General features: G+C 44.0%; 1 protein-coding gene across 1 annotated transcript in view; it reads right to left on the bottom strand.

Moving 5' to 3' along the window:
• XRRA1 (X-ray radiation resistance associated 1) overlaps nt 1-20,580 on the bottom strand; it is an 84,240-nt gene extending 63,660 nt beyond the window's left edge. The window contains exons 1-7 of the mRNA XM_068556631.1: nt 20,561-20,580; nt 18,676-18,731; nt 15,952-16,049; nt 10,820-11,001; nt 7,496-7,567; nt 6,231-6,303; nt 3,015-3,112 (exon numbers count right to left, since the gene is read on the bottom strand). Coding sequence (XP_068412732.1) covers nt 3,015-3,112; nt 6,231-6,303; nt 7,496-7,567; nt 10,820-11,001; nt 15,952-16,045 — 519 coding nt within the window. The 5' untranslated portion in view covers nt 16,046-16,049; nt 18,676-18,731; nt 20,561-20,580. The remainder of the gene's footprint in view (nt 1-3,014; nt 3,113-6,230; nt 6,304-7,495; nt 7,568-10,819; nt 11,002-15,951; nt 16,050-18,675; nt 18,732-20,560) is intronic.
• Between the last annotated feature and the right edge of the window lie 230 nt (nt 20,581-20,810).

The following is a 20,810-nucleotide window of genomic DNA, read 5'->3' as shown; positions in this document are numbered from 1 at the left end:
GGATGAAGACCTGGAAAGCTGGCTTGGATAAACATAGATAAAGATGGGGATCACTGTCTCCTTCATACACATATGTGGACAGTCAGCAATGGATTCTACCTCCTTAATATCTCTCATACTTGTTCCTTCCAATCCATTCTTTATACAGCAGCACGCCACAGTGGTTTTTCTAAAATACAGTTCAGACCCTGTTACTCCTCAGTTCCAAATCCTTCAATGGATCCCTGTTATCCATAGGATAAGATTCAAAGTCCTTCTAAGGCTCTCTACAGTCTCTCTTCCGTTACCTCGCCAGGCTCCTCTATCGCCACACTCTATGGTGTCTCACTCCATTCCAACCACACTGAGCTGTTCCATCAGTGTTCTAGCTCAGAAATTGGCCAACAAAGGCCTGTAAGCCAAATCCAGCCTGCTGCCTCTTTTGTACGGCCTGTGAGCTAAGAATGCTTTGTACATTTTTAAATGGTTAGGAAAAAAAACACAGAAAGAATAACATTGTATGAAAATTATGTAAAATTCAAATTTCAGCATCATGAAGTTTTATGGGAACACAGCCCTGCCCCTTTGCTTACATATTATCTACAACTGCTTTCCTTCTACAACAGCAGAGTGGACTAGTTATGACAGTTATGACTAGTTACGACCGTATGGACCGCAAAGTCTAGAATATTCACCGTCTGGCCTCCTACCAAAAAAGTTTGCTGACCCTTGCTCTGGCTGCTTTGGCTATTTCATGTCGGGTCCAAATCTGCTTTCTATGGAAGTAAGGGCAGCTCAAAGAAACGAACAGTCTTAGAGCTGCAGGTCGCAGAATTTCACAGCTGGCCCAGAATTTACAGAGGGGGAAACTTAAGTTCCAGAGAGGTAAGTTATTTGGCGAGGAGGTATGGCAAAGTAGTGGCAGACCAAGACTAGAAACGAGGTCTCCTGACTTTCAGGGCAGAGCTCCAGCTGACTCTTTTTCAGGCCCGTATGCAGAGAATCAAATCATGACAAAGCTGTTTTTCTAAACTGACTCCTGAAGAGTTCTACTCTGGGTGACAGCCTTTCTGGCAAACAAGGACAGAAGATTCCTAACTTGGATTCTGCATCTGCTGAGTCACATCAAGTTTTATTACACATCAAAGTATTCACTGCCATGAGCTGCAAATTCAGGACACTTGACAGGTTTATCCTTTTCCTTAGAGAGCCCTTTCAAACCACAGAGAGATGGAAACAAATGATTGGCCAGGAGATTTCCTCTTCTCATTTATGTTCTGCATCTTGACTTTGGTCTGCTCTCTTATGTAAATAAATTCCCTTGGGTAGGGCTGGTCTGCTGGATAAATAATCTTCATCAGTTGTTATCAAACTATAAAGTAGGGCCTCCCAAAAGTCAATTATGATCAACCAGTAAGTCAGCTGTGGGGTCAGAGCCTGTAGTCATGTCCCCTCCCTGCGGCCCACTGGCACTTGAAGTAGGGGTTTGAAATGATAAGGGTGACGAAGGTAGGATGCCTGGCACAATGCATGATATACAGAAGTTCAATAACTACTATTTAAAAAAGCAAAATAAAAAATTAATGGAAGCTTATAATAAGCTCCCAAGCCTGTAGGTGAGGGAAGTGGCTCCCTGTATCTCTAGAGCATCTGGAACCAGTTTCCCACTGTCTATAATAAACTCTGGTATAAAATGTTTTTAACCTAGCACAAAATTGCATCAGTTGTTGTAAATTTACTTTCTCCCTCTCCCTGTATTATTGGACTTTCAAGAGCTTTGCTTCCTGGATAAGAATGAGGGCCACTCCTGTCAGAAATCACAGTAAAGCACTGTTATCCTCAATATGGCTGGAAACCACGGAGAAAAGGTACCATTACATTCAGTATAGCATGCTTTAAAAATGCAAGGACTTATAATCCATTTTAGAAAGATCACCATCCCAAGCGGTTAAAACTTCTTAAAACTTTGGCATGTAAAAGGCATCAACTCTTAAAAGTTCAGTGTTGTGGAAGGTCTCTCCCTGGCCAGACCAGGTTAAATGAGGTTTTTATGAAGAATGGCCGACTCTTGATGTTTGTAGATTAAATAATTTAAATTACCAGCTCTTTGGGGTAAACCCCAAGGCTCATGACATGCAGACATTTTGCTGAGGTGTGACTCTGAAGCTCTTCTAGAAAGCCAACATGTGGGGAAGAGCCCATTACTCAGTGAGTGAGCCTGGCCAGATGCCCGCCCCACACCTCAAGCCAGCTCTACTGTTCTCTACTCTCCACGTATGCAGACTCTCGGGTGGTGACAAAAGCTTTGTTTCTTTGTGAAAAATGGTCTTAAAGTTTTCATGGATGTTGAAGAGGTGATTAACTTGAAGTATGAGAACATGTATAGAAAATGCGTGACGATGGGAAATTTAATTTAGGAGAAAGCCAAGAGTGCAAACAAAGTTTTCTGTATTTGTGAATACAAAACAGCTGTGGATGTAAAAATGTCAAGAGTCTGCTATAGAACTTATAGCAGCTCTACTTTATTTCACACTCATCCCTGGGCCTATGGCCCATAACCTTATCCGAGCTCATTAGAACCAATCTGGCTCACTCATACCAGGATGGGTCTCTGGAATCGGTCCATAACGCCTCTAGTTCAGCAGGTCCAATTTGCTGTGCCTAGCACTTAACCTCCATGGCTCAACCCCCACTGGATCCAGATCTCCCCTCAAATTCTCCTTCCTATAGTACTCTATTCAAAACCACTCCTCTGCACAGACTCCTTTGGACATGACCTTTGGCATTTATTTTCCAAGACCATGCCCTGTGGCCATAAGTATAATATATTCTCACCCACTGGCCACCACCTCCACAAACCCCACTCCCTTATCACCACCACCAACTCCACCACCCTCCCCAGAGGAACACCCTGAAGCAAGGTGGCTATAAAGGCCCAGAGAGTCCCTTCCCAACAATTTTAATCAGTAGACTCCTTACACCCATTCCTTACAGGGATACAGGTGGGCACCAAAAACTCCCTACCTCCAACTTACTTCCAAGGACTTAAAGTCTCCATACTTCACGTAGACTGTTTTGATGCCATTAAATGCGAGCTCCAGTTCCTTTAAGACTGGAAATGTGTGAAATGCCTCTAAGGGGGAGGAGAAAGAGAGAAACGGTAGCTTGTGAAGGACGTAAGAGAAAGATATTAACAGTGGTCATTTACTCGGTTCCCACTGCGTTAGGCCAGACACTGTGTAAAGAGCTTTACATACATGGACACTAAATCTCTAAAAACCCTGAAAAATAGGGATTACTACTTCCATTCCACTGCTGAAGAAACCAAGGCTTAGCTAGGCTAAGTGATTTGCTAGAAATAGAATTGCTGGTAAGTGGAAGGGCCAAGAACTGAATCTAAGCCTAATTCCAAAGCCCATTTTAAAAATGATCTTTATTATTTCTGGTTATAAAAGTGAAACATTCCCACCAAAAAGCTTTAAAAAACATAGAAACATAAAAGTTCCCTTTAATCTCAACACCTAGAGGTAACTATTCAAAGCTTCATGTATAATACCCGACTTTTTCTCATGTGTCTACTGACACACACACACACACACACACACACACACAGCTTCTTTTTACAAAAAGGGAATCATACTACACACGTTGTACTGTGACTTGCTTTTTTCCCTTAACAATATGACTGAAAGATTGTTCCAAGTCAAAACATATAGATCTGCATCATGTCTGAATTATGTTCTGTTGTATAGACATACCCTATTTTAGTTAACCAGTCCCCTAGTGATAGTCGCTAGACTATCTGGATAAAAGGTTAAGAACACTCTTCCCCTTCTGCTCGAGAACTGGACCTTGGGTTAACTTTCTAGCCTTCTTCCCTTGGTAACATGAAACAAACGGTATGGTCACTGTGTTATTAGGCAATATTGCTGTGGTAAAATGACCCCAGGTTAGTAAACCACATCTGGACTAGGAGAAACTGTAAATGAACTGTAACCATCTCAAGGGGGCACCATAACTTTGGGCTTCGCTGTGTGTGGTGACGCCTATAACTGGACATGGCCTCTGCAGGAACTCTGGGAGCCATGTCTACGGAGTGTTACAACAGCTACCTGATCCTATGGGGAACAAGGTGTCTAAGCCAGAGTGGCTCCTGCATCCACCCAATGAGAGTTTCATTGTTTTGGACCTGAGCTAGGGGCCACAGAGAATGGCTCATGGATGGCTACGTGAACAGCTATGTGAACTGCTCATGAACTGCAGTGAGGAGTCCACTGAAGAGGAACTGCTGACGTTGTGCCGCTGGCATACTGTGTGGAATTACTCAGAGTCTTCTAAGTGAACCTGGTGTCAAGTGTGGCCTATGGCAGTTTTGTGAGTTGGAATGTTCTGTAGAGCCTAATAGAAAGATGTGCTTTCGGGATGTTTCCAATGAACATCCTTGTACAAGTGTGTTTCTGTAGAATAAATTCCTGGGAGTGGAACTACTAGACTGTGTTAAGAGACATCGCCAAACTACCTTCCAAAGATGTTGCACCAATTTATTACACTTCATTATGAGAGTACCCATTTCCCTACCAATGCTGGCAGTCATCAGTCCTTCTCATTTTTGTCAATGTTTGATAGGCAGAAAATAGTACTTTGATGCTGTTTTATTTACTAGTGAGGTTGAGCATCTTTTCATATGCCTGCTGCCTGTTTTTCCAGCCCATGCTCCTGACAGACCATGCTGTTTCCTCAAGGGCAGGGACTTCGTCACATCCTTCTTTAAAAACACCCCTCAACCTCAATGCATTCGAAACTGAATTCATCTTACTTCTCCCTAAACCTGCCTCTCCTGTAGTGCTGTCTGTCTCAGTAAATCCTCTTGGTTCCTCCCTTTCTCTACATGCCCATTAGTTACCAAGTCTGGTTATTCTACCTCCTCTTGAATCTCTCACACTCTCTCAATCCCCTCCACGCTTATTGCCACAGCCCTGGTTGAGGTCTCACTTCCTCTCTCCTGGAAAAATGAAACCATCTTCCAGGTTTCCTGGCTTCCATCTTATAATCCACGCTCCTCACAGCCACCACTGAGCCTCTCTATTTCGAAGCCTTCCAAGGCTCTCTTTTGCCTGCAGGATTAAGTCCAAGTCACCCAGGGCCCCTGATAATATAGTCCTTGCCCACCTTTCTAGTCTCCATTCTCCCCTACCTATATACCCTGCACACATACGAAGCTTCTTCAGGGCCCCTGATCAGGCACTGCCAGCCCACATCTGCTCCGTTGACCTGAAATGCCTTCTCACCTTCTAATTCCTGAGTCACTCCTATTCGTGTTTTAGGTCTCAGCCTATGTACTCTTCTTCTCAGAAGTTTCCTCTGACACTCTAGGCCCGGTTGATGGCCTGGTTGATTTTCTGATTCCCTCTATCATTGCACTGACCGTACCCTGCTATAACTGAGCTCACCAGAACAGGAACTGGACACACTGATTTCTAAAAGCCAAGCAGTCATATAGTCCTGACACCCAGCAGGGGTCGCTGTGGATCTGCTGAATAAACAAGAAGGCTTTACAGTCCTACCCGAGCTTTCAAGGACTTAACAATTTCTTACATGCAGTCCCTTGGTATCTGCAGGGGATTGGGTCCACCGCTCCCACCCTAACCCCCACCTTCACCACCATCCACCATGGACACCAAAATCGTGGATGCTCAAGTCCCCTGTATAAAATGATGCAGTGTTTGCATATAACCTGTGCCCAGCCTCCTGTATACTTTAAATCATCTCTAGGTTACCAATGCTACCTAACATAATGTAAATGCTCTGTAAATACAATGTATATGCTACGTAAGTAGTTGCCAGTGCATGGCAAAATCAAGTTTTGCTTTTTGGAACTCTCTGGAATTTTTTTTCAAATATTTTCCATCCATATTTGGTTGAATCTGTGGATGTGGAATCCACAGATATGGAGGGCTGACTGTACTTATCTCATCTGAGTCTACAAGGTATCCTGCCTTGGGGAGGAAAAAAGGAAGGGCATTATCTCCATTTACAGTTAGAGAAGCAGGAGCTCACAGAGAAATGTTCTGAGTATGCAGTGCCAGCTCTGGGCTGGAATCAGGTCTGTGTGTTCTCCCTCACCCAGCCTACTGCACTCCAAATAAAGGGATGCGTGGCCAGTCACAGGTGGACTGACAGGCCAGTTCTAACACGAGAGACTGGCTGTGACAGCCAAGAGGCAGAAGGTAGTTTTCAGGAAGAAAACTTACCTAGAGGCAGTAGGTTTTCTGAGGCATTGATGTAAATCACAGAATTAAAATGCTTGAAGTCCTTTTCCTTAGCCTGTGAGAAGGCATTTCAAAGAACACAAGGTTAGTTCCCTGCCTGCAGGCCTTGCTGAAGCTCCAGAGCTGCTGTCAGAAGGAGCAAAGACCTCAAGGGGTAAGAACAAGAGCAGATACTTGTTGAAGGCAGGAAGGTCTTTTCTGCTTCTTTTTTTTTTCTCTTATGAAATAATTCAAATGTTCAGAAAAGTATAGTGAATGTTACCCTGAAGGCCCGTGTAACCACTATCCAGCTTTAATAAATCCTAATATTTTGCTGTCTTTGCTTCAAATTTCCTTAAAGAAACAGAACACTACAGAGAGTTGACCACCACCACTCCCCATAACGTATCCATCCCCAATCGTACTCTTCTCCCTCTCTCCCACAGATAACAGCTATCCTGAATTGGTGATTATCACTCCCATACCTGTTTTATACTTGTATTACATGTATGTGTATCCATAAACCATTTATACAGCGTTATTTACATGTTTTAAAACTTTGTATCAAATGCCATCATACTGTAGTTATCATTCGGCAACCTGCCTTCTTCACTCAACACTATGTGTTTGAGATTTACTTGTGTTGAGACACATAGATCTTTTTAGATTTATTTATGTTGATACATTTTAACTGCTATGTGGCATTATATAAGCAATCTCTCTTTATATGCCATGGAAAGCCTACAAATCGAAAATATATGTCCTATGTGGTATACAGCAGTACACTGGCTAATGGTAGGCCACAAATCTAGCTCCAAGCTACCTATTAGCCAGTGCAAAGAAAGAAACATGACTCATAACGTAAGTCACAGAGTCTGCGAGTTGAGAACAAACCAGCATCTTGGGAGAACCACTACCACTCCTGGCACTGAAACCTGAGAGAAACTTCTCCTGTAGGCTCTTCTGATGGGAACTCAGGGTCATCCAATGAATCACACCCCAGTAAAATTCTATGCACATTCAAACCACTTCCATAAGGCTATTTATTTCCTTTAACTCACTTCAAATGGGATAATGGCAACACCAAATTTATAGCAAAAGATTGTGTCTGTGAACGTTGTTTCCGCCCAGTGAGTCCCTGTCTGACCCTCCCCCTCCCTATGACCAGATTCGCAGTCCCCAAGGACTCTGCAAGTACAATGGTCAAACAGCCAGGAGCTACCTCAGGTCTGGTTCACCCCAATCACATCTCTGCTGGCTGGCCTTACCTTGGAGAACTTCAGGCCGCTCACGTTAATGTTGCATAGGTCGGACGGATTCTTTACACAGTGGTGCTTCAGCTGGAACACAGTGCAGACAATCAGCGTCAAGGCCCCAACAAAGCTTATGTAATTGACCAAGACAACAAATGACTCCCTGTTGAGGAGGGCAGCCTGGCACAGTGGAAAGAGCACAGGCTTCGGAGCTGCTCAGAATCAAGCTGCCACCTCAGCTCTCCCACCTCTGTTTCCCACCTGTAAGGTGGGGATGGAAACATTGACTTTACGTGGTTCTTAGGAGGATTCCTGCCTCTTTGTTCCTTCTCTGTCTTTGCTGGGCCCCACTTCCTCTACTTGGCTCTTAAAAATATCTGTATTTCTGGGGCTTTACTAATCTCATACATTTGTCATAATTTGTGTGCTTGTTCATTCATTCATTTATTCACCAAATATTTACTAAGCACTACTTTGGGCCATGTTTTGTGCTAAATGTATCAACAAACTTTCTCCTAATCCTAACTGAACTCTTTGACATAAGTATGATTATGTCTCTTCATAAATGAGAAAAGCAAGGTTAAAAGAGATAAAGGGACTTCCCTAAGGTCCCACAGCCAGTAAGTGATAGGTCTATGATTTGAATCCAAATCTGTAATCACTAAACACTATGCTCTTAGGACTACCATATGTTGCCCTTCACAATTAAAAAGTCAGAAGAAAATCTCAGCTTTGGAGTTTCTATTTCTGTTTAATCAAACCCCATTCTTTTTTTCAGTTAATCATTTAGTTATGGTACCTTTTATGTTTAGGCATGGAACTAGGAATTTAAAAGACAATGAATAAGAAGCAGAAATATTCCATGCCTTCTGAAAGCTTAAAACTGCATGGAAGCCAAGGAGCAAGCAAGTATTTATAAATGTGATAAATATTTTAAAGGAGAAATTCAAGATGCTATGGGAGACAGTAACAGGAGGTCCTAACCTCAGTGTGGAAGTGAGGAAATACTCACTTGAGGAAGTAATATTTCAGCTGATACCTAAGCGCTAAGTAGGAGCTGGTCCCATGAAAGTGGGTAGCAGGGGTTGTGAAAATTATCAAGGCAGGTGAAAGCAAGGTGCTTTTGAGAGGATGAAAAACAAGGTAAGGCTAGGGAGGCAGTCATTAGATCATTTGTGTCCACGTTGGCTCTGTAAAGGAGCGTGGATTTTATCCTATAGTCAATGGAAATCTGTCAGAGGTTTTTTGGCAGGGGGCTAATAGAAATTTTATAAAAATTGCTATGTCTGACACACGCAGAAAGGATAAGAAGACAGGAAAGGGTGGTGAGAGACCACTGTACTAGACATTGTTAACTGGCTTCTCTAGAGCCACTTCTCTACTTCTTCCTTGTTAAAGAACCCCAATATCGTTCACATTTCTCTGAGTGGATATATCCTTCAACTCCAGCTCCACAGGCTAAGTCTTGACTTTGTCTAATCCAGTCATGGTGGTCATGTTCCCCTAACCATTGACTGTTGGGATTTGTGATATAGGTTTGGCCAAGGAGACGCTGGCTGCTGGGGGTGGGAGGCCAGTTCCGGGAAGTTCTTACCTTTAAAAATCGATATAAGACAGTGACAATCCCTTTTCTACCTCTGGACGTTATCCTTTAAATGTGATGACCAGAGTTCAGCAGCCATCTCAGGATCATGAAGGCAATCAGCCCAAGAGGACAAGCTAATGTGCCGAGGATATAAGAGCAGAGAGACGGAGGAACCTGGGACTTGGAAGAAGTCATTAAACCAATGAATTAACCTACCCTAGAATAACAATGCCTCTGGCTTCTTTTTATGTGAAACAAAAGCATGCTAGTTGGTTCAAACTATAATAGTTATGAAGTTACTGAATTAGTCCAATAAAAGATGATGGTAGCCCAGACTAGGGTGGTGGCAGGGCAGATGAAGAGAAGAATACAGATTTGACAACTAATGAAAGTACCAGGGCTTGGTAATGGCAGGGATGAGGGTGGTGAGGGAGAGGCACGTGTCAAGGATAGCCCCAAGTTACTTGCTTGGTGACTGGGTAGATAGTATTGAGACCATCATTGTGACCATATATTAAACATTAGAAAGAAGGTGTTTCGGGGACTTGGAGTAAGGGGACTGGTGCAGTAGGTCAATATGAAGTGCCAGTGAAACATTCATATCCAATAGGCAGGTAGGTACCCCATTACTCTGAAAAACATCCTTGATGCTTCTGATATCCAAAGTGGCAACATGGGTAACAAGCTATCTCAATTAATGGGGGATGTATATGTTGAAAACAAAGGGGAAAAGAAGAGTCCTATGGGAAGTTCTTCTGCCCCTCCTCAGTACTGTTGCTTCAGTCTTCCTCATTCCCAGTGAGAAGTGGACCTAATAATCAAAGAAATTCCACAGGACTCTGCAAAAAGCTTATACTATCCACCTTGAGGGCAGATGTAACCAGCTGCCTCCTTGAAGCTCTCTTTCAACATCTGATCTGTGCAGAAACTTATCTCTTGGGAACCATAAGCAAAGCCTGGGAACAAAGTAGGCTGCCAGGGAGTTCTTCTTAGGGAGCTATGAGCACTGGACTGCACATGAATATTGGCTTTGCAAAGCCACTGAAGCATTGCACAGAGCACATGTGAAATTACCTGGCTGGTCTCTAACACAGCCACCCCAGTCCCCTTTGTAAAGCCTGCCCCAGACACTGGGTATATCTAGTCAGCATCCTTGACTTTCAGCCAGACACTAAACCCAAAGGACAAAGGTTGTGGTATGTGGGGCCTCCCCAATCCCCCTGCTCCTAGAGAGATCTCCCCAGAGCAGAGCAGGAATCTTTACACTCTACTAGGTGCTAGAATACGATTTTTCAATTTACTGTTCCACCTGACCTACTGCTTTGCCTCTCTGGCTCAATTAAGACTTTTTACTTGATAAAATATAAAGGCACAGCCTTTGCAGTCGGTAGACCAGAGTTCTAATTCTGAGTAGTTCTAATCCTGGGTAAACCAGAGTCCTAATTACTAGCTGAGGGACCTTGGCCAAGGCAAATTACTTCTTGGGCCCTCAGTTTTCTCATCTGCACAATGGCAACAACATAATAGGGATGATAATACCTATCTCATAAGGTGGATGTAAAGAAAGCTTTACATATAAAGAAAGCTCTGGGTCCCTTCATCATCCTGGCTATACTCAATTTGCCAAGATCACTCTAATAGTTTGGGGTGGATTGGGGGTAACTGTACCAGAGAGAAGCAGGGCAAGTCCTTGCCCCCCACCAAGACAGTCGTCAGCTGGTGCTGCCAGCCTTTCAGGATGCATTTACTCTCACCAGAAAAGCCTGGTCCAGCACGTGTCCCGGAGTGTCCACTTGGTTTTCCTGTCGAGACCCTTTCTTTCCTCCAACCTCAAAAGAAACCTTCTGGCTTTCCTGACCTTCAGCTCGTGCTTCAACCACACCCCTGGGCTTCTTCTTGAGGCTACATTTCCGAGCCACTAACCAGTGTCCTCGGCCTGTTGAGAAGATCAGAACAGTGACAAGGAGCAAACTCCCCCAAAGCCACAACTCATGCACTTACAGAATGTTTATCTTTAATACTAAAACAAAAATTAGCTCATTACCTAATATGCACCAGATACCGTGCTGCAGCTGGGGAGGGGGAGCGGCTATATACCTGTCTTATTTAATTGGCCCCCAACCCCAAACCCAGTGAAGACATGCTACTGCCCCCATTTTACAGACAAAAAGGCTAACACTCAAAGTGTAGAATGACTTGCCCAATTCCTTCCTCCACATTTTTGCCTCCAAACTCTAATTGTTCCTTCAAGATTGTAGGTCAAGTATTTCCTATTCTGTGAAGCCTTCCCTGACTCTCCTCAGCAGAGCTGATCATTTTTTCCTGGGCCAGCTAGTTATTGCCCCATTTGTCATCTCTTGGGGAAAGGTAAAGCCCATTGTGTGACACCAACTCAATGGGCTACATCTTCCCAGAACATACCCTGGATTCCATCATTATAGGGCAAAAGTTGCATTAGGAGCTCAGGCATTTTTTAAAGACCCAATAATACATGCTCACTGTAGAACGAACTAGAAAATGTATGTTAAGTAAAAAGAAGAATATGAGGTTTACTAGTAAGCCTGCCTAACAAAAATCATGACAACATTCTGGAATCTGTTCTCTCCTTCATCACTAGTTTATTCATTGTAATCTGTAATTATTGTATTTGTTCGCTTGTTTATTGTCTGTCTTGCCCTCTAGAGTGGAAGCTCCATGAGAGCACAGACTTTGATTCATTCATCTCAGTATTCCCAAGGCCTGCACAGAGCTTACCACACTGTGAGTGTTGCTGAACTTACCCTGAGCCACAGCTCTCACCCACAATCATCCATTCAGACCTTTTCTGAGCATCTACTTTGTGCCAGGAGTTGGGGCTATGGAGAAGAATACAATGGAGGATTCGAAGGAGCTCAATAATGTAAAGGGTGCTGTGAAGCCCAGAGCGGGGAGGTACCAGCATAGGGCATAAGCTAGATCTTGTATGTTGAAAGTTGACTAGGTGGAGATGGAAAAACCAAGCAGCCTGGGCAGAGGGAAGAGCACAAGCAGTACTCAGATGTATGAAAGATTGGGACTGCACAGAAGAACAGCACAGAGCTGTGGGAACCAGCCTGGTGCCCCTGACCACTGGCTCTCTGCCTGCATAGCCCGCTACCCCTGCCTCAAGGGCTCGCCTTCGCTCACCTGACCACTGCTGCTAATCCTGCCTCTTGGATGCAGCTCCCATCCTACGTCTGAGGTGAGCCAGTTCCTATTCCCATCCTGGGTCTGACAGCCCAGGCACTCATTTCCCAGGGCTGCCCCCATCTGGGCCATGGACCTTTGTCCTATCCCAATAGCCCAAACTCCTAGAGCCTCCAGCCTGAGTTGGTGCCAAAACCGCCAACAGAGCCAGGAAGGAAGGCCTGGAGTGTGTGGGGAGATAGACCTGAGGGAAAATAGATGAGGCTGCAGAGGTCAGCAGAGTCAGATCTCAAAGGTCTTGAGGACCAGAATAAGGAGTTTGGGTTTTAATGGGGTAGGCTTTTAGCAGGAAGAGTATTCATGGGAAGGTTTTTTTCCCCTGTAAATTTTCATTTTGAGATAATTTCAGACTTCCAGAAAAGCTGTAAAAATAATACAGAGTTCCTGTACAGCTTTCACCCAGGTTCCCTAATGTTAACATCTTATATAATCATAATACAATGGTTAAAACCAAGAAATTAACACTGGCATAATATTAGTAATGAATCTATAGCCCTTCTTTGATTTTTGTCAGTTTTCTCACTAATGTCCTCTTTCTGTTCCAGGATCCAATCCAAGATTTCACATTTCATTTAGTTGTCACGTCTCCTTAGTTTCCCCCAAACTGTGACAGTTCTGTAGTCTCTATTTTTCTTGTGTGATCTTGACACTTTTGAAGAGTACTAGTCAACTGCTTTATCAAATGTCCCTCAATCTGAGTTTGTTTGATGTTTTCCCATAATTAGACTAAGGCCTTGCAGTTTGGCAAGAAGTGATGCTGTGCCCTCCTCAGCACAAAATGTCAGGGCATACATGATGTCAATATGTCTCATTACTGGTGATGTTTATTTTGATCACTCGGCCAAAGTGGTACTGGCTTAGTTTCTCTTAGTTTTTCTTAGTTACTAAGAAGTCCCTTTGTAATTAATAAAGATAGCTCAAGACTATACAAATATCCTGTTTCTCATCATACTTAGACCCACTAATCCTAGCATCTGTGATGATTAATTTTGTGTCAACTTGGCTAGACTATGGTAAGCAGTTAGTCAATCAAACACTAACCTAGGTGTTGCTGTGAAGGTATATTGTAGGTGTGGCTAACATCCACAACCAGTTGACTTGAAGTAAAGGAGACTATCCTTGATGATGTGTGGGTCTCACCCACTCACTTGAAAGACCTTAAAAGCAAATACAGGCTTCCCAAAGAAATAAGAAATTTTGCCTTAAGACTGCAGCATCAGCTCTTCCCTGAGTTTTCAGCTTGCCTGTCCTATAGATTTCAGACTTGCCAGCCTCCACATTTCATAAACCAATTCCTTAAAAATATATAATTTATATATGTGTGTTGGTCCATATGTATATACACATATACGTATATGAAAACAAAACTTGTAGGAGATACACACACACACACACACACGGACATACATACACACATCTTATTGATTCTATTTCTCTGAAGAACCCTGACTGATACAGCATCCATAGAAGTTCCTTGTCTGTAAAAGTTATTATTGTGATGTTTTAATAGTGATTTTCCCCCAAAAAAGTAATTTTCTATTTCCTTCATTCCTTCTACATTTATTAACTGTAATTCTATTGTAAGGAAGGACTCTTCCTTCTCCCCCACTTATTTATGTATTCTCAATTTAATTATATCAGCATGGGATCATGACTATTTACTTATTCTACGGATTACAATCCAATTCTACCTTTATTTATTTTGCTGCTCATATTGTTCCAGCTTTGGCCATTGGGCGCTCCTTCAGTTTGGCACCTATGTCCTTTCAAATTGCCCCCATCATTTTTCTGAGCACCGCTTTATTTTCTGGCACCACATAATGTTCCAGGCTCAATATGTATTTTTCTTGCCTCAGCCCTAGAAACAGGTTTTTGTCTGAGGAGCCCTGGCTTTGTTTACTGGAGAATGGTATTTAGAAATCAACATCTAGGTGGCAGGCATGCTCTTTGCGACTGAGGTGTCATTGCCCTCAGTGGCCCAGGAAATACAGGTACATATACTAACACATGTAGATACATACGGCTATATTTATTTCTCTATCTGTCCATCTATGTGTGTGTGAGGGGGTGTGGATGTGAAATCATGAGTGCATACTGAGAGCTCCATGGGAGGGTTTTCAACAGATAAGTGGCCAAAGAAGGTCTCTGTGTGAAAAATGAAATCACTCAAGAGAAGTGGGGAGCACAGGCTGGAGGAGAAGGTTTTTCTACTGTTCCATGTACAGAGTGACCAGCACGTCATTTCATCTAGGGTAAGCTAGGGGTACTTCTCCCTGGCTCTACCCTTTCAAAGCAGCAAATCCAATCCAGTGAACCCACACTTCTCAGCAGTGTTCCATCAGCAGGACTCTGCTCAGCCTGAGGAGGAGTCCCTGCCCCAGGGGAGTCTTTAACTAGATAAATGTTTGAAAAACTACTTAGCAGAGTCAACTTTAAGCCATTTTATTTAGGAGCTGGGCAGACTATAATTACACAGCAAGTAAGAAACACAGAAAGGAAGATGGCTGACAAGAGAGGATGGGCACTGAGGGATGGAGTAGCTGGACACGGCTTACTGGAAGAAGTGGGAGAAAGGCTGGGCCTTGTGGGATGGGAGGAGTTTGGATAACTGGGATGAGGGCTGGAACATTCTGGGCGAATGTTAAAAAGCTATGTGAAAATATTAGAAACACTATGGAACAGGGCATAAACCAAGGAAAAGGGTTGTAAAACAGGATAAGGGGGGTTAGAGCAGAAGGTAAAGGAACCAGCAGTGAGAAGTCACTAAACAGAAGGGAACACTATGGTTAGATGTGCACTTTAGAAGGTTCCCTGAGAACCCTTGTGCACTGTTGGTGGGAATGTAAATTGGTGCAGCCACTGTGGAAAACACTGTGGAGGTTCCTCGAAAAACTAAAAACAGAACTACCATATGATCCAGCAATTCCACTCCTGGGTATATATCCGAAAAAAACAAAGTCACTAATTCGAAAACATACATGCACCCCAATGTTCACAGCAGCATTATTTACAACAGCCAAGACATGGAAACAAGCCAAGTGTCCATCAACAGAGGAATGGATAAAGAAGCTGTGGTACATATATACAATGGAATACTACTCAGCCATAAAAAAGAATGAAATTTTGCCATTTGCAACAACATGGATGGGCTTGGAGGGCATTATGCTAAGTGAAATAACTCAGAGAAAGCTAAATACTGCATGATATTGCTTCTATGTGGAATTTAAAAAATACAACGAACTAGTGAATATAACATAAAAGAAGCAGAGCCACAGATACAGAGAACAAACTAGTGGTGACCAGTGGGTGGGGGGGGTGGTGAAGGGGCAATATAGGTGTGAGAGAGTGGGAGGTACCAACTGCTGGGTGTAAGTTAGGCTCAAGGATGTATTGTACAACGCGGAGAATATAGCCAATATCTGTAAATGGAAAGTAACCTGGAAAAACTGTATAAAAATTTAAAAATTCTAATAAATAAATAAAATTAAAAAAAAATAAGGCTCCCTGAGACTGCTTGGGGGAGATGGATTGGAAGGGAAGAGATTGTGTAAGGGCAGGGAACAGCAGGGAAGGGGCTGAAGAGGAAGAAATGGGTGTCAGGGACATTCTGAAGCAGGAGCTGGGTGTGAGGCAAACGTACTGATCTGAGAAGTCACCTGACCTTCCTCTGGCATCCGAAGCAGATTTTTGGCCGGAAAGCAGTTGCTCAGATAAGGCTTCCCATCATCCAGTTTGTAGACTCCTGAGGAGGCCATGTCCCTGAGAGCCAAGCAAGGAAAGCAAGAAAGTAAGGAGTGAGAAGGGACAGGGCTGCTCTCTCACCCCAACACAGTCTGTGAGCCCACCAGGACCACCCCTAACACACACCCTAGCTCCGAGGCCCTAGAGGTCCACTGTCCTGCTTCAGAAATGGGCCGACCCTTTAGATAACAAGGGAGATAGGCCCTGGGTTTTTCGGTTCAAATCAACCGTAGCTCAGTGAAACACTAGAAAAAGCATCACTTTTGGGCTCAGACAGACCTGGTTTGAATCTTGGCTCTTGCCTGACTCACTGACTGGGAAAATTCTCTACCCCTCTAAGCCTCAGTTTCCTCACCTGTAAAATGTCTACCTTAATAGACAAAGGAGAAGATCAAGTTGGAAAGGTAGTGCCTGGTACATATTAAGTGTTCACTAGCTATGTTCTTTGTTTTGAGTTCAGGGAAGAGGGCTCTCATACTCTAGGCAAGATGATGTGCAAATAATGAGATGTGAACTGGATAAATGGGGTTTGAGAGATGAACTGAGTTTTCTGATAGAGAGAAGGATAAGCATTAATAGAAAGGGCCACAGGATTAAGGGCACAGTGGTGGGTACATCTGGCACAGTAAAGAAAGAACCTGATCCAGGAAGGGGAAGGAGGTGTGTTTGGGAGTCTTGGACAATAAGGCTGAATGGGAAGGATGGTGCCTGCTTCTTGAAGGCCTTCAGTGGCAGGCTAGGAGCCCAGACTCCACATTGTAGGTAACGGAGAGACATGGATGATATCTAAGTTGGGGAGAGCCATGACCCAAGCTGTGCTTTAGAAAGAGAGGTCTGACAAATATAATGCCTGGTGAAATGGGATTCCATTGGTCAGGAGTCACGAAAATTCCAGCTCAGAAGTACACTCACTGCTTTCATTAAATCTTTCATCGTCTCCCACCTGGAACACTGCAACAGTCTTCTGACTGGATTCCCACTGAGCAAGCTTGAGCCTGGTCTTGAAGGCCCCTGGAGACCTATGTCCTAACTTTCCAGCTCCAGTCATTCCATCCAAGAGGCTCACAGAATCATTTTCTATTCCCCCAAACACATTCGGTCTTCCATGCCTTTGTTCTTAGTGTTCCTTTGGCCTAAAATAGCTCTTTCCACCTTGTTCATCTGGCTGATCTCATGCGTTAAGATTCAGCTCAAATGCCACTTCCTTTAGGCAAAAAATCTCTTATCAAAGATCTAAATGTTTTGAACCTTAAGCTCTTAGAGATTGAGATTTTTCTTTAAAAGGATCCAGTCATTCCCTAATCTGCTTTGGGATAGCTTCAGACAATTTGGGTAGCAGAGGTTTGGGAACCTGGCCAGGGGAAGGGAGACCCTGGCAAGAATGTGGAACCCTGAGATGGAGAGTCTGGGAAGAGATTCAGTACAAAGAAGGAGCAGAGTGGAGAACTGGGATCAGGTGTCCTGAGAAAATGTTTCCTGGAAGTGACAAATATGAAAAGTAGAGGGATGCAGTAGGAGGCGGCAACAATTTTAGAGACAAGAGACTTAAATTTGAGACTAGTTTCTACTACTAAGCTGAGTGACCTTCTGCAAATCACTTTACCTCTTTGTGCCTCAGATTTCTCACATATAAAATGAGGATTAAAACCTGTGCCTCAGAGAATTGTTGTGAGAATTAAATGAGGTAATAGAAAAAACAAGCTTCTTTCTAGACCCAGTCCAGATGCCATCCCTTCCATAAAGTCCTCACTGAACCAACCAGAGGGACATAACTGCTGTTTTAGCTAAACTCTGGAGTTTTTCTTCTGTAAGTCTTTCATGGCCAGACCCCTTCCTACCTCATAAGATTACTAACAATCATGAGGGGGCTGTTTCAATGGTCTCTGAACCTCCAAGTCTGGAAACATGTCCAATTCACTGTCTCTCTTCCACTCTTGGAAAGCTCATAGGAAACACCCAATAAACATATGTGAGCCAAATGAAGGGTACAATGGTACTCCCAGGGCCCAAGAGTTTTTATACATATTTCTAATCTCCCTAACTAGACTTTGAGCGCCTCCAGGAGAAGGACAGCATCTATGGTGTTCATCTCTTCACTCCCAGTACCTAACACCTGGCACATAATAGATTCCATAAGTACCTGTGGAATGAATGAGTGATCTTGACATCTCCTTTGGTTCAACACAGGGCACTGTGAATTTCCTGATCCCTGACCACCCTGAAAAGGGTTGGGGGCCCTTTCTATGTGCTTCCACGATACTCCATACTTCTCCTAGTATAACACTTATCACTTTATTATAATTGTTTTCTCCCCTTACCAACTTCCCACCTGCTATGGGGCCTATAATACCTAGTGACCTATATAATCCCAGAGCCTAGCATAGAGCCTAGAACACATTAAAAATGTGTTGGGAAGATGAAGGGATGGATGGATGGTTGGATGGGGAAGAGAGTCATCCAGTCAATCTGTCTTTCAGGAAATCCCTCTTGTGACCAATCACACCTATCTGCTAGATGGGTGAATGAATGAATGAATGAATGAGTAAATAGCTGCCTGGAAAATGTTAGAGAAGATGACTTCTGGAGAAAACTCCAGTAACTTACAGAATATGGGGACCTTGGCTCTGATTTGCATAGTACTTACTTGATCTCTGATCTTGGGAAAGACCTCTTGACTTCCTTTTTTTTTTTTTTCTTCACCTGTAAAATAGATATTGCACTCCTTCTTAGTTTGCCATTTAGAGCTCTTGAACTTTCTCATTAATTATATCCTACTGTGACCCTTTGCTCCAAAATGTGTCTCACCTGGGGCCTAGAAAAATACCACAGGACTAAAGATCCCAGAAACAGATAGAAAAGAAATAGAGACAGAGACATAGACAGGGGGGTGGAACAAGAGAATAATTTTATGACAATGGGGTGGGCCTAGAGTGCTTAATAGGAAGTGCAAATCACAAATTAGAAAGGAAAGGATCATTTATATGACCATTTACACAAAATAAACTTATGCATGTGCATGATAAAACCAGCAAAGACAAAGTTGAAAGGTAAGACACACACACACACACACGCAAACACAGAATAATGCTTCTCATCTGCATGCAGTTGCTTTTTCCATTCCTTTGGTCTATCACACTTCTGCCACTCTTCTTTGCCTGATGCACACAGAAAAATTTCCTGTATATTCCCCTCCTCAGGTTGACCCTTATCTGTGTTACCACCTCAGCCTACCTCTTAATGAAGGCACCGTGCCACACTGTATTATAATGGCCTGCTTACCTGTCTGTTCCCCACTCCTCACACCCTAACCTCAGTGAGCCTCTCTAAGGCCAGGCCTGGGTCCTACCTATATCTTTATCCCCAGCGCCTCAAACAGGGTCTGGTCCATTGAAGAGGCTCAATTGAGTGCTTACTGAACTAAATGGAACCATGAACACAATACTATGGAGTTCTTCATTCTGTCTGCAAAGAAGGAAGAAGGATCAGGGAAGGTTTCACAGAGCAGGTGACATTAGAGCTGGGTCTTGAAACATAAGTTATAAAAAGATAAAAAGCTACAGGGGCATCTGACTGGATTGTTTCACATAGGTGAAGAAACTGCATCTAACCACCCCCACCCCTCCACCCCCACCTGTTTCTTGTTTTGCTCCCTCCTGCTGCAGGACGAGTCCCAATAAAGCCTTGCCTGAATTCCCCACCTGGCCTCTTACCAATTTCTATTGATTAAAGAGTCCAAGGACCCCAGGTGGTAACAAAGGGAGCATGACACTGGTTTAATGTCAAAAAAAACAAAAAAACAAAAAACAAAAAACAAAAAACAAAAAACATCTGGGGGCTTCCCTGGCGGCGCAGTGGTTAAGAATCCGCCTGCCAGTGCAGGGGACACGGGTTCGAGCCCTGGTCGGGGAGGATCCCACATGCCGCGGAGCAACTAAGCCAGTGCGCCACAACTACTGAGCCTGCGCTCTAGAGCCCGCGAGCCCCAACTACTGAAGCCCGCGCTCCTAGAGCCCGTGCTCTGCAACAAAAGAAGCCACCGCAATGAGAAGCCTGCGCACCACAACGAAGAGCAGCCCCCGCTCGCCGCAACTAGAGAAAGACCGTGTGCAGCAACGAAGACCCAACGCAGCCAAAAATAATAAATAAAATAAATAAATTTATTTTTAAAAACATCTGGCTGCTAAACTAGGTTCTGATACATGCTATCTGGCCTTGGTTAAGTTCCTTAGTTTCCTCATCTGACTGGTCCGTTTGGGGACTAAATGAGAGGATGGATATATATGCACTTAAGACAGTGCCTGGCAGGCAGCACCTGGCAGGCAGTAGGCACTCAGCGAATGTGAGTTCTCTGTAACACGAAAACAACGCTAACAGCTAAGATGACAGTCACCAAAGAACCAGTACGTGCAGTTACAGGGCTAGAGAAGGATAAAGGACGAGCTCCTGCCCCCTCCTTGCCAAACGCTACATCTGGGGCGGGGGAGACTCTAACCCGTCACGCAAACTAAGTTTCCAGTTTCCAGCAGCACCTGCCTCCGGCGTCGCTTCCGCCTCCGAGACGTCCGCGGGGGTGACGGCCCGGTCTGGCGGGATGCGCGCCTGCGAGCCTCCCGGGGAACTCGGAGCCGCTCCACGGTTGCGCCTGCCACTACCTTCTCCACCCCTTAGTAACCGCGACGCGGCGGCTGCCCGAGTAGGCGGCAACTGATGACTGGAGCTTCTAATTACTACAAGTTCCGGCAAGCCCCGCGGCCACTTCCGCTGGCAATCTCGCGTCAG

Source organism: Eschrichtius robustus, chromosome 11, assembly GCF_028021215.1.
Source record: "Eschrichtius robustus isolate mEscRob2 chromosome 11, mEscRob2.pri, whole genome shotgun sequence".
Classification (NCBI taxonomy): domain Eukaryota; kingdom Metazoa; phylum Chordata; class Mammalia; order Artiodactyla; family Eschrichtiidae; genus Eschrichtius; species Eschrichtius robustus.
This window is presented reverse-complemented; position numbering and strand designations above follow the sequence as displayed.